Genomic DNA, 14,821 nt, shown 5'->3' on the forward strand with positions numbered 1-14,821 from the left:
TTTATTTGGCACCCCAGGAACTTTTTTCATGTTTTTGTTGCTCCCCGTCTCTTTTTACATCTGAATAGGGCTCAATGGTTAAAAAAAGGTTGGGGACCAATGAGTTACCATACAGTGAGTTTAGGAGTTCTGCTGGATGAAAACTCTGACATCCAATATCAGTTGGGCAGGCCCTCCCGAGGGTCCAATACATTGCCTGATATGCTGCCAATTAGGTTTGGAGGGGCAAAATTGGCAGCTGTTATCGGCTCGTGCATACCAGCTTAACCTGCAGCAGTCTTTAATTTATTTATTGGTCACTGGTACGACTTTGCCCAGCATGCAAATGAGCATTTTGGCAAAAGGATCACTAGAACAACTATTCAACTATTCTCTGCAGAAACCATAATCCTATGAGCTGAGAATACAGGTATTCAATATAAAATGTCGGTTTAGTTAAACTGATGTTTACTTGCCTGCATGATTTGCATTGTGCCCCAGCTGGACAATATGTCTATGACTTAGTAATACTTGTCACTTTGATAGAGTATCAAGGAGCGTGACGGCTGTACACACAGAGGGCCTCGCCTGCTACAGTACTGTTGCCAGTGTAGAAAAATGTAGTTTTGCGAGTGGTGTGTCCTTGCAACAATGTTGTTTTCTTGTAAAAAGGCAGCCATATTCAGCAGAAGCCAATAAAAATCTATTTTGAGCCAACAGACATACATAATAAACAGACATTAATGACCTTACCTTCTACTTTTCTATTTTCACACTTTATTCTTTCCTCTTCTCTAATATCAGGCAATGTTTTCATGTTGATTGTCTGAAATTCCTGTAATCTGTAAAACTAAAGAAAATTTTAAGTTGAAAAAAAATAAAAATAAACAGACATTAATGAAGGCATTTGGGAAAGCACGGTTGTAATGTATGTGCACATTTAAATGTTTTCCCAAAAGTCACTGATCAGCCATATTCAACCTGGTTCTGCTAGAATTAAGGATCTTGCATGCAGCTGTTTCATGTTTGGGTTTTGATTACATCCAGTGCAGTATGTTGTACAGAAATCTCAGAATTTTTGGAAGGCCACAGGCTTCATTTTGATCAAATAACTGAGATTAATAATTAATAAAAAGATGTATTTTTTCTCTGTAATAATAAAACAGAACCTTGTATATGATCCCAACTAAATTATAATGGGGGTTATAATAAAAGTTACTAAGTTTAACAAGGAGCAGTAACCCATATCAACCAATCAGCAAGTAGCATTTACTGGTCACCTGTTCAAAAGCAAACATCATATTGGTTTCTATGAGTTACAGTTCCTGTGCATTATATTACATACAGTATGGGGGATCAATCCTTAGGATTTGACGTCCAAAACCCACAATATCTGCGGATTATTGAATGAAACCCAGCGGAGATCAGGAAATCAACGGGACATCTGCCATTTGATTCTACATGAACTTGGCAGGTCTGAGTTGGAGTACTTTTTTATTCAGACTTTTAACAGCATCGGGATTAATAAATCACAAAAATAAAAATTGTGTTTTTCCCCTCTAAAAGTCCTTCCATAAAAAATCGGACTTTAATAAATATGACAGAAACGTAAGAGGAGAACTCCTGCTCAGGGTATAGGTAGGTAGCAGTGATTTATAAGACAGGCACAAATGATAATGAAATGAGTCTTTATTCTATACAAGTATTTGCCTTGCACGTACACAGGTAGCATGAATACTGCCTTTATCAGAAAGCAAAATACCAGGGGCAGGTTGGGTCATATATTAGTCAAAGCCTAAGCACAACAAAGAAGTGACAGATGATGATAAGCAGAATCCAAAATTCCAGGAACAAGGGTTCAGGAACACGGTCAAGGAACACAGGCTACCAGGTCACAAGAACTGAGACTGAACCACTCACTCAAGCCAGCTCAAGGAGCTAAACAATTAATAGAAGAATAACTAGAAACATGCTGTAAATCGGACAATGACAATCTGGGTTCCCAACAATCAGCAACCAACAGTCTCAGAAAATGAGTGGTACAAAAGTGGGCAAAATGAGTCCAGGGGTCTTTCTCAACTAGTCTTACCTAGTATAACGTTTTACTTTCTTTGTACTGTAAATTAGTTGAAAATTAGAACTTTTTTGCCACGTACTATTATTGATGTTCGATTTTTCTCGTGCCAAAATGGCAGAAAAAAAATTGTTCTCGGCAAGCACACGTTTCCATTGTAAAAATGTATCACGCTATTTCAGATTTGTTTGCATTTGCCTGGGTTCACCGATTTTGCCTATAGCTTAGAATGGTTTTATTTCAGAACTGACAAAAAAAAAATCTTGGTGGAAAAAAAAAACAGTGGTGAAATATCTGTAACTAGTATAAACATTTTTCAACTCAAATACTTTTTAAGTGGATAAAAACCATGACATAAATTTGAGTGAACAAGAAGCAGCTGCTTTAATGGAATTACATTCGGACATCTGTCAGGAAATTGATCGAGCAGGTTAAAAAAATCTTTGTGGTCCCAGTGCAATCTATCTATGTTTGCAGGGCCAAGCAGGCAGCTCCCCTTTGTTTTCCTGGCAAATTGGTCTTTTTAGTTGATCGTACGATCGTTCCGAGATAATCGTGGTCTCACGATGATGATCGGATCTTTTAAAAATCTCAACATCTATGGCCAGCTTTAATCATAGTAGGGATGCACCGAATCCACTATTTTGGATTCGGCCGAACCCCTGAATCCTTCGCAAAAGATTTGGCCGAATACCGAACCGAATCTGAATCCTAATTTGCATTTGGTTCGGCCGGGCAGAAGGATTCGGCCGAATCCTGCTGAAAAAGGCCGAATCCTGAACCGAATCCTCGATTCGGTGCATCCCTAAATCATAGCCATACAGAGAGATATTCATCACTTAGTTGATCTCACAGTGACCTCTGCTGGGCTAAACATAGATCAACCGCCCAGATACAGATACAATTTTTAATAACGTTTATATTATGTATCCAAATTTTAAAACCACCTTTTATTCGTGTTTTTAAAAAAACAAAGAAACCAAAAAAAAATTCATAAAAACGAGAAAGAGCTTGTAATTAACAGTTTCTCAACTATGGTGAAAATAATGTTATCCATTTGGAAAGTTATAATTTTTTCTAGAAATGATGAGAAGGAAATATATAGCAGAACCACATGGGTTCCATTAATAGTAATAAATAAGTTATAAAAAAAACCCTTTGGCTAAAGTTAATGATGTGTGGAAACCCCAAAGCCCTAACAAATGATGCCTGAAAACTATCAGACAATATTTTATTAACACGCATATAGTGAAAATGCAAAAGGATCGAAAATTGACTCAAAAGGCTGAGGTGCAAATGCTCATGCAGAGAACCATGGCTCATGTTAATATCGATATGTAAGATCATGCCTATTGTTAAAGCCCCTGGGAACCCTGGTTTCTAACTTAAAAATCAAGAGGGCTTCTCTTAAATCAAGGGGACGTAAAATCTTAACTTGCTCAATAACCTTTACTCCCAGATCATAGATGCCCCTATAGAACTGTAGAACTTATAGCATGCTGCAGAGCTGTGCTTCTTTTGAAAACAATAGCACCACCTAATGTCTTGCGCTGGGATAACCATCTTTAGTCACTTTAAAATCATATTGTAGGTATGGATCTATTATACAGAATTCCTGGGACCAGGGGTTCTCCGTGTATAGGGTTTTTCTGTAATCTGGATCACCATACCATAAATCTGCTAATTAACTGCCACTAATATGATTGCATGTACTGTTTTACTATTGCAGAGGAAAAGGAAATTATTTTTTAATAATTAAATGCAATCAAAGGGAGATGGCCCTTGGAAAATTCAGAGCTTCGTGGATATCATGTTTCCAGAAAAGAGATCTCATATCTGGGATATCACAACAATATTTATTTTTTTTTTTAATTACTTGTTGGCCCTGCCTACTCATGGACATGGCCCCAATCCATACCTCCCAACATTTTGAAAATAAAAAGAGGGACAAAAAGTTTTCCACTGCGTGAAAAATGTGGACCACGCTGATTTTATGGCCACATCCCCTAATTACCATGTCCATTTTACAAAATTTGAAAGTTTAAACACATTTTTGGGAGGTTTAGGGTCAGGTTTTATGTGTTATTACAGTTTTGCTAATGAAGGTAAATTTTTCCTTTAAGCTGCAAGTCACAGTTTCCCCCAAGAGACCTGCTTATCTTAAATTGTTACATTTGGTTATTTGCTTATCCTAATTTGTAACAAATATATCTAAGTGTCCCTGCCATCCTGGGCTCTTTGCCAAAACTTTGTATTTTTTTCTGTCTGTTCAGTGCAAGGAGATCAAAGAGAAAGTTGGGACATTTCAGTAACAATCCAGGACTGCAGGTTGAGCTGTCAAAATTGGGACATTTGGGAGGTATGTCAATCCACCACAGCCACACCACAATTATGTGAACCCTCCACCCAAGATCCACTCAAATCCAAGCCACATCTGTTTTGCAACCCGTGATGATCTCAGGGCCCCTGACTTCTATGGGCCCTTGGCTGTAGTACCTCCCATATGGTAGCCAGCCTCCTTTCTATTGTTCCTTTCATTGGGGCCAGCAGTCTATACAGTTGGCACTGCAGAAAGCTTTCTAGCCTTGCTTTGTTTTATAGTTTACCTTATCCCCAAGATAGATATTAAAGTCTGCAGCTTTCCAGCCTTGCCTCACTTTACAGTTTACCTTTTCCCCAAGATTTATATTAAAGTCTGCCTTGCAGCCCTGATACTTTTATCTACAACTCCTAGCATCCCCTGACCCTTTCTATTGTGTTTCATAGCCAGGTCCGGACTGAGAATTAAAATAGCCTGGCATTTCAGGTTAACGGAGGCCCAATCACCCACATAGAGGCCCAAAGTCCACACCAGCCTCCTAAATACTGACTTTCTATGGACTCTTATAGCAGCGCCTCTGCATTGCCAGAACCTACAGATTGCCAGTCCGGGCCTGGTTATATCTATGGAGCTATTCATTAATGCTTAATTGACAGGTAAGTATGTAAATAAGTGGACAGTAATGTACAGGGATAGCACGTGTTATCCAGAATGCTCAGGACCTGGTGAATTCTGGATCAGGAGTCTTTCTGTAATTTGGATCACTATACCTTAAGCCTACTAAATATAGCTTTATGAAACTCAACGGGGCACATTTACCAAGCTCGAGTGAAGGATTCAAATGAAAAAAACATCGAATTTCGAAGGTTCTTTTTGGGTACTTCGACCATCGAATAGGCTACTATACGACCTTCGACTTTGACTTCGATTCAAACGATTCTAACTAAAAATCGCTCGACTATTCGACCATTCGTTAGTCGAAGTACTATCTCTTTGAAAAAACTTCGACTACATAGTTTAAACCTACCGAGGTACAATGTTAGCCTATGGGGACCTTCCCCATCACTTTTCTAACCTTTTTTTGATAGAAGAAAAATCTTTCGATTCGAAGGATTTTATCGTTTGACCGAATGATTTTTACTTCGATCGATCAATTGATTGCAGGATTTGCGCTAAATCCTTCAAATTAATTCACCCTCGATATTCGACCCTTGATAAATGTGCCCCAAAGTGTTTGTTTGCCTCCATTTAGGGTTAATTATATCTTAGTTTGCATCAAGTACAAGGTACTGTCTTCTTATTACAGGGGAAAAAAGGAAATAATTTTTAAAAAATTTAATTATTTGAATAAAATGGAATCTATGGGAAATGGCCTTCCTGTAATTCGGAGCTCTCTGGATAATGGGTTTTACGAATTATGGATCCCATACCTGTATGATGAATATATAACTCAAGTGTGATAAGGACAAATATTTACTCCAATAATAGAAAATCAGATGGTAATTTTTTTTTTTATCACATTGTTTTCTAGCCCATAGATTGTGGGTGATTTTGGGTTTTAACTAAAGCTTTGCTTATAGCAAAACCTGATATCATAATGACTGTTTCTATTTATGTGTTACCTGACCCCAGACACTACTTGTGTTATCAGATAATGCTCTACAGATTTCACTACTGAAGGGTTAACATCAGGCATTGCAAATACAGCTGAAGGTGATTTAAGTGAGTGAGCCAGAGGGTTGGCCTTCTGGGAGTGCCTGTGAATTGTCATGGAGGAAAATGGATAGTTGGCTGGACTCCTCCAAGGAATGGCTGTGACTAAAGTGTTTGTTGCCTTGTACTGCTGGTCCATTTGGCTGCTGCCATTGCAAATAAGTGGATCTGGATTAGAGTACAGTGAGGATTACAGTTTACTCCCTCCTTTATTCAAGGAGCTGTCGGAGCGTCCCAAATGGAGGGATAATGCACCAGGGCCCAATATGGTGGCAATCAAATACATGAAAAGATTGTACAAGATGTCAGCCACCAAGGAGGGTGTTCCCAGGCTTCATAAGAACCCTGTATACAACACAGTCAGGCTGTTCACTCCAAGGACAGAGTGCAAACCAGGAAAGATGAGGGAGATAAATGGTATGAGTTCAAATTTTGCTTATAGTATGTGCATATTTTGCATATCTGGTTTATATGATACTTATTTTGCATTTAATAGATGTATTAAATTTTTGTATTTGCCTATGTGTGCGATTTAGAGGCTTTCCCTACATACAATGTAAAAAAAACAACAACTCAGGCCTCAAAGCAAGAGCACTTGAACCAGGTTTCATTCATTAGAATGTTCTTTAAAAACTTTTTTTTTTGCATTTCTGCCACGTGCAACATTTTTTTTTTTTTAGCTCTAATTGATCACTTGTGTCCCTGGTGTTTGAGAAACTAGCAATTGCATGCATTGTGCTTTCTTGTATTAAGCTTAAAAACGAGTGGGTCATGATTTTTATGGTGTAGTTTTTACATTGTTTATACTGCAAATAACCATATACCATATAAAATTTCATTCATTTTTTTTTGTTGTAATATTGGTGCAGAGGCAGCATTTCCGGTCATTTTGCAGGCTGGCTGTTGTTTCTCCTACTCAGTGTAACTGAAGGTTTCGCAGTGGGACCTGGATTTTTATTATGGAGTGCTGTTCTTAGAATTACCAGGGGTCTTACCTCCCAACATTTTGGAAATAGAAAAATTTGGTGCACATAGCGCTGCGGAACATTTATGACCATGCCCATTTTTGTGGCCACACCCCCTACTTACCATGTTCATTTTACAAAATTTGGCAGGTTATGAAAGTTTGAATTTATTTGTTATCTTTCAGTTTTTACAGTTTTGCTAATGAAGGTGAATTGCCCTTAAATCTGTGAGTCTAACTTTTGCCAAGGGACCTGTTATCTTATATTGTTACAATTACTTATTTGCTTATCTCAAAATTATTAAACAAAGTATCTTAGCTGCACCTGGTAGCTGATCTGGGCTCTCTGCCAAAAGCCAATTAAGTCAGAGACTTGGTTTCTTTTTCTGCCTATTCAGTACAGAGAAAGTCGGGACTGTGGGTTGAGCTGTCAAAAGCGGGACTGTCCCACTGAAAATGGGACAGTTGGGAGGTATGGTGTGTTATCTTGTGTTAGAGAGCTGCCATCTGGTTACCTTCCCATTGTTTTGTTGTTAGGCTGCAGGGGGAAAGTGAGGGGGTGATATCACTTCAACTTGCAGTAACAGCAGTAAAGAGTGACAAGTGTCACAGGACTAGGGGCACCTGGGACAGTAAAAATATGACTAGCCCCATGTCAGATTTCAAAATTAAATATAAAAAAAATCAATTTCGAAAATGGGATTTCCGTGGCAGAATTCTGCTGTAGCAGCACTATACTGATGTGTTTTGAAAACAAAAAACATGTTTTCCCATGACCAGTATCCCTTTTAAAGTCGGGACTGGCCCCCGGATACCAGGAAACTCCTGTGGGCCCAGGTGTCAGTGGGCCCTCCTGCTGCTAAACATTTATCCTATTTCATGGCCATTCCGTATTTCTATGAGAACAAAAAGTCTAAATAGATGGAATAATATATTCTAGTCTAGAATAGAGGCTGAGTGAGGAGAGGAAGCATTATAACACTGAGTAGGCCCCTGGTTTAAGATTTTTTGTTGGGTTCCTGGTCTATAATTTTTGGGTGGGCCCCTAGTGTCCCAGTTTGACACTGCTTAAAGTATAATACATTAATGCACACCCCCATGAAAGTTTTACTTTCCTTTTTGGAGGAAGATTTAGAAAGCAAACTTATAAATAAGGAAAGTGACTGAACTGCAACCGTATTTATTTACTTTGGATGCTCTTTACAGGATCTCCAGGGGGCTGCCATTCAAGCTAGAAAAGGCCAAAAGGCACAGGTTACACAGCAGTTATTCTCTGTAATAGAATACAACCCTATTCTGTTTAATGCAATGGTTATCCATATGGCTACAAAGCAGTTTGTTTATATAAACAATAGTTTCTGTATCAAACACACAGCTTTTACCAGTGCAGGGCAACCCTACAGTATATTTTAATTACTGTGAAACATATGTTGCAGTTACTGTTCCTTTAAATAAAGGGCATGTGAATTGCTTGAAAATGCTTGTCAGGGTATAGCTGCCTGGAAATATGACATTAACAATATTAACTATAGCTTAGAAATGCTTCCATGCAATTCACATGGAAGACAAAAGGGCAATTTTGGAGTGTTTGGTAACAATGCAACAATATTATTTTTATATCAGTCACTTTTTTCAACACATTACTAATTTGTTAATACCTGGCCTTTGCTGTAATTCAATTAATTCAAAGGGCAACACAAGTCTCATGGCATAATGATGCTGTAATGTATTTTATGAAAAGGCCAATGCCGTATATGATGGAGACTATTATTGAGAAAGCACATATCCTACTCCATGTGTGTAATAGTGAGTGATAGGCATGAATGGCATCCAAGTGTCAATGCAAACGCAAAGCTGATTTAGACCAGAAAATGGAACCATTAGCTTCTTTTTTGGTCCAAATCCAACTTGTATGCAAATGGACCAGTGGCGTAACTAGATGTTACTGGGCCCCACAGCAATTTAATGTTAGGGCCCCAAACATATCCAGAGGTTGTCCTGTTTTACCAAAATGTATTGAAATTGTATATGAGTTTGAGCCTCATGGGGCCCCCTATACCTCCTGGGCCCCCTACAGCCGCAGGGTCTGCTTCCTCTATAGTTACGCCCTGAAATGGACAGACAGATCATATTCATGCCTGTTTTGGGGCTCAATTGTCAACAATGGGCAAAATTGCTTGTGGCCAATAACCCATATCAGCCAATCAGTAATTAGATAAGTTGAGCCAGCTGCAGGTAGAACAGTGAATGCAACCATTTGGTTGTTATGGGTTGCTGCTGTAAATTTGCTTTTACACCAAAAAATATAACTTTTTCTATTTTACCCAAAAACAACTTTTTATAAAACTATTGGCTGCTTACGTGCCACAGATTACAGAATTTAATAGTTGCTAGCTACCTGAATTCTCTTTGTTGCTCTTTAACCTATGCCATGCAGCAGGTTGCTTGGGAACATGCAATGTCGCAATTTCAAAGATGCAAGGCTTCCTCTTTAGTATCAATTTTTAATAGAAAGACGGACTTTTCTCATTACTGTCCCATTTGAATATGAATCTGTTAATTTGTTTGCCAATCTGTGTGCATCATCTAGGCTTTGAATGCAGAAGATGTAAATTGCTCAGTTTTCAGAAACACAAAATAAACTAGCATCACGTTTTCTCCCCTACAGATGGCATGCAATCATTGGACTTGACTTTCAGTGTGGATCGTGTTTCTGCTGTGGAGCAGCTACTGCAGTCACTCTTGCTTTACTCTGTGAGTAAGAGATTTTCCACTTCCAACGCCACTTGCACATGCAGCTTGGAGATCCTAGATCATGAGCTCGTAAACGTCATGTGTCCTCGTGCCCTGCAATCCTTCAGTTTCCAGCTTCGCAAAAGGCAAAGATGGGTTGAAATTGATGTGACCTCTATTCTGCAACCATTCATTTCCAACAAGAGGCAAAATATTCACTTAGCCTTGAATTTCACATGTATTAAAAACAACAAACAGTATGATTTTGCAATGACAGGTCCATTTAAAATGGCCAGGACCCCACCATCTCTACTCTTGTACCTGAATGATACAAGTAATAAAGCTTACCATAGGAAATCAGTGTATGATATGACAGAGTCACCATTCTATTATCCAGTGGGAAGAACATCCTCTATCTTGGACGATGATGGAGGAAACCTTGAGTTCCAACAAATGTCCAGACAGCGAAGAGATCATGATTATGAAGCTATATTGGAGGAGAACACAACAGTTGTGCCCCACACCTTTAATTTTAGTGAATACCTTAAGCAGTTCATATACCCTCAAAACGAATGTGAGCTTCATCGGTTTCGACTTAGCTTCAGCCAGCTCAATTGGGACAAATGGATACTGGTCCCCCACCGGTACAGTCCAGATTACTGCAAAGGTGTGTGTCCTAGAATTGTTGGCGATAGATATGGATCACCAGTTCACACCATGGTTCAGAATATCATCTATGAAAAAGTGGACTCTTCCATTCCACGCCCATCTTGTGTCCCCTCTGAATACCGACCAATGAGTGTCTTAACCATTGAACCTGATAACTCTATTGCTTACAAAGAATATCAGGATATGATTGCTACAAAGTGTACTTGCCGCTAGCTCTTTTCTCATTGACCCACATTTTAGTGTAGGTTTCATCAACACAACAAAATTTCAGTAATATCTTGACTCTTCCAAAATTAAATGACGTTACTCCAAAAAGCCGCTTTCCAAAGTAACTCTGATATTAAATCTTCAGGGTAAAGTCCTAAATCAGTTGATGAGGAAATTAAAATGATCCATGTGTCACAGGGTATCAGACAACCTATTATAGCTATTATAATAACTGGTGGGGGCTGAACAAATTGGTACCACCAGTCATTAAACCAAATATAACAGATAATATTTTTTGTTTTTTTAGTTATATGAAACTGGTTATGGCTAACAATATGTGTGCCATCTGTGTGCACCCTCCATTTACTTTGCTTAAATTGCTTGTATCCCCTAGACTGTACACTTAGAATCGCCCTGTCTGCCATTGCCCATACGCTTATAATTAAGTGCTTATCAGACATGGAATTAGCAGCAGTGACGATTCAAATGTATTCATTAATGGGAAAATATACCCCTGTTTTTGGCATGAGAGCACAGGTTGAAAGCATACCATGATGGGTTTGCTGGGTTTGGTTCCCCACCCCCCTTGGGGTAAGGGCACACCTGGCGATTTCAGGGAGATTTAGTCGCCTGGCGACTAATCGCCTCTTCTTTGGGGCAGCTAATCTCCCCGAACACCTTCCCTCTGTCTTGCGCCAGCTATAATAAAAAGTCGCCTGCGGCATGGCACACGCGGTGCTTCTTATTACGAATTTGCTCAAAGTTTCCTCGTGAGGCAACTTCGGCGACTTCGGAAAACGAAGAGCCGTGTGTGCCATGCCACAGGTGACTTCATTATAGCCCGCACAAAACTGGAGGAAGACGTTCGGGGAGATTAGTCGCCCCAAAGAAGAGTCGATTAGTCGCCAGGCGACTAATCTCCCTGAATCGCCAGGTGTGCCCTTACCCTAAAAAGAAACAAATTAGATCACCAACTCTTCAAAGTCACTAAATTTTGAATTGAATTCGTTGTATAGATATATGTGTGAGTATATATAAACAAGAAAAGTTAATCTGCACTATAAAGCACATGACACAGGCAATATTTAATATTTTTATTAAATATTGAACATAATATACAGGGCTGCACATTTACTATGACTCCGGAAATAAGCCCCATAAGTTTTTTGTTTAGGTTTAAGGGTCTGTCACTGTATACAATATGGATTTTCTGTTGCTACGTGGGCCATGCACTCTGTGCCGCTCCTACAACTGCAGTTATAAGAAGCCAGTCATGGGCCTTTTCTATATAAAGATGTTTTAACTTTGCAGTGACATCAGCTAATGCCATGTCATCAGTGAAATAACAGCCTTTGCTTGTCCTTTGTGCTATAAAATGGATAGAAAATAGCGTATAGGGTTCAGTTCCACAATTAGATCTTTAGCTCACTGACATGGAACTGATGTCTCTGACGTTGCAGTGTTGCTGTTTTTAATAGCAAGAGGTCTCTTGATGCCAAGAAGGAGGTTTTAGGATTGCATAACATAACGCCAATCGCTTCTGCATTTTAACACATTTTTAAAGATTTGGGTGAATATGGTTGTCCGTTGGACAACCACCCTCCTTCTCGTATGGTATCGGAGAACAAAGTTGTCTAACGCCTTAGGACAACCTCCTTTATACAACACGGCAAGTAAGTTCTTAGTTGTAAAGTATGTGGGGGCTACAGATTCATATGTCTTGAATGCTGTTACCCACTAGATTGCTGCTAGGATTTCAATACTAACTGGCGATAAGAGAAATCTACACCTTTATTGGGACATCAATAGAAAACCAGCATAATCTAACCTTATTTCAGTCTTTATCTAAGAAATGTTGCATGTTATTAACATTAGTATTCAACCATCCTTCCAAGAGCTGAACTACATCTCCCATAGCCCCCTCCCAGGGCACTTATCATTCAAAAGCTGGGAAATCACTACTGCACATGCCATGCATTTTTATTGATGGGAGAATAGTTTTGTTGAAGTCTGGAATTTATTTACAAAAGATTATGCTAAAGTTACCTGCTATTCATATTTTTTTTGTGTGTTCTTATTTTCCTTAAGTGCATATGGAACTTCTGTTTTATCTTTTTGATAAGCTTTAAAACCCTTATATTCATAATTTGAACAGGGTTTAATCTAACATTATTTCTTACTATTGCGCTGCGATTTAAGTAATTTAGAAGTCATCTTCTTAAAATGTCTTTTGTTCTTTCAGAATGTAAAATGAGAGAGCCTGTGGCTACCAACTAACGTTCCACAACTTATTATTCTTATTTCTGCTCCTGTCTATGGGGGCAGCCAAATATTCTCGAATTAACACCTTGTATGACAGAAAAGTCTAAGAAAGGCATTAAATGTTGAGTTATAGTTGACCTGTTAAGTCTAAAAGAATTCTACACATGAGAATGTTTTGCTAGTTGAAAGCAAATGTTCACACTATGATTAAAAGATGAAATGCAGAATTGCCTTGTATAATTATTGGGTGACTGACATTAAAACACTGACTTGCTTATGTTTTGGGGAAGGGGATTGAAGTCACGTTATGTATGGTAGTTGGACTGGTATATTTTCAGTAATTTATAATGCTTGCCCGCTGCATCTAATGCAACTCCAAATGCACCATTATAGAGATTATTTTGTGCAGCTTCATGTAACTGGACATTACGATGGTACATCCTGTCATTTCAACTGATGCTGTTCTTTTATGGAGAACCACAATGGTAAAAATACACCTGTCTGACACCTATCCTGCTTCGGAATTTTCTTAGGTGTTCCCAAACAGTGCCCACCCATCATCACCAATGTTTGCTTCAGGCCAATCATTCCCCTTTCCTATTAAAGGAGAATTAAAGTTTAATTAAAGACTTGGGGTGGAAATATTGTGCTTTAAGTATTGGGCTTCTGTGCCAGCCCAAGGTAATCATGGCCCTTTAGCAAGGGAAATCAGTACCTACATTATCTCCTGATCTTCCTGTCTGCTGATTTACACAGAGTTGGACATGGCCCAGATCTTCTGCGTCAATTAGCCGCCCATCTCAAGGTTTTTGAAGAGAACCTGATATGAAGCTGCTGGGGGTGGGGGTTGTATTAGTGTGAACATCAATGGTGTCGGACTGGGATGCCAGGAGCCCACCAGAAAACCTTAGGCTGAGGGCCTACTTTCTAAATTATTATACCTCCTCTCCTCATTCAACCTCTTTATTCTCCTAGTCTTTTTTCTCTACATATTTTACTATATCCTTCCATTATTAAGCCTCTTTGTTCCCATAAAGAAATAGGGAATGACCATGAAAAAGGCCAAATTGTTAAAAGCAAGAGGCCCACTGACACCTGTTCCCACTGGGAGTTTTCCTGGTATCCCTGTGGGCCAGTCCAACACTATGAGGAGAGCCATCTGTGATGCAGCCCTGGTGGGCCCTCAGTACCCCAGTCTGATACTGGATACATGCTTTGTGCTGCTGTCAGTTACCTAAGCTTAGGCAGTGATGCACAATACACTGTATATATAAGATATATATGTTATGATACAACTGCTTCAAACCAACAAGATGTACAGCAGGCACTCAAAAAGGCAATCTTCCACCAGGCCGTAAAATATTTGTCAAATCAGCATAGCCTTACGTGTTTCGTGTTACACACACTTAGGGGCACATTTACCTAGGGTCGAATAACGAGGGTTAATTAACCCTCGATATTCGACCGTCAAAGTAAAATCCTTCAACTTCGAACGATTAAATCCTTCGACCTGAACGATTCGATTTTAATCTATCGATCAAAGGATATTCCTTCGATCAGAAAATTGTTAGGAAGCCTATGGGCACCTTCCCCATAGGCTAACATTGGCCTCTGTAGGTTTTAGGTGGCGAACTAGGGGGTTGAAGAATTTAGAATAGTCTAACGATTTTTAGTTCCAATCGTTCGATTCGAAGGTCAAAGTAGCCCATTCGATGGTCGAAGTAGCCAAAAAAACCATTTGAAATTCGAACTATTTTTCCTCTGTTCCTTCACTCGAGCTAAGTAAATGGGCCCCTTTGTCATAGGCTGTGTGTGTAACACAAAATGATTAAGGCTATGCTGATTTGACATAATAAATATTTTACGGCCTGGTGGAAGATTGCCTTTTTGAGTGCCTGCT

General features: G+C 39.1%; 1 protein-coding gene across 1 annotated transcript; it reads left to right on the forward strand.

Annotated features, from left to right (window-relative positions):
• Positions 1-6,099: 6,099 nt before the first annotated feature.
• Positions 6,100-11,170, forward strand: gdf9.S (growth differentiation factor 9 S homeolog). The gene is made up of 2 exons (XM_018256187.2): positions 6,100-6,503; positions 9,719-11,170. Exons 1-2 carry the CDS (start codon positions 6,182-6,184, stop codon positions 10,663-10,665), a joined length of 1,269 nt encoding a protein of 422 aa, XP_018111676.1. The 5' UTR covers positions 6,100-6,181; the 3' UTR covers positions 10,666-11,170.
• Positions 11,171-14,821: the final 3,651 nt, after the last annotated feature.

Source organism: Xenopus laevis, chromosome 3S (assembly GCF_017654675.1).
Source record: "Xenopus laevis strain J_2021 chromosome 3S, Xenopus_laevis_v10.1, whole genome shotgun sequence".
Classification (NCBI taxonomy): Eukaryota; Metazoa; Chordata; class Amphibia; order Anura; family Pipidae; genus Xenopus; species Xenopus laevis.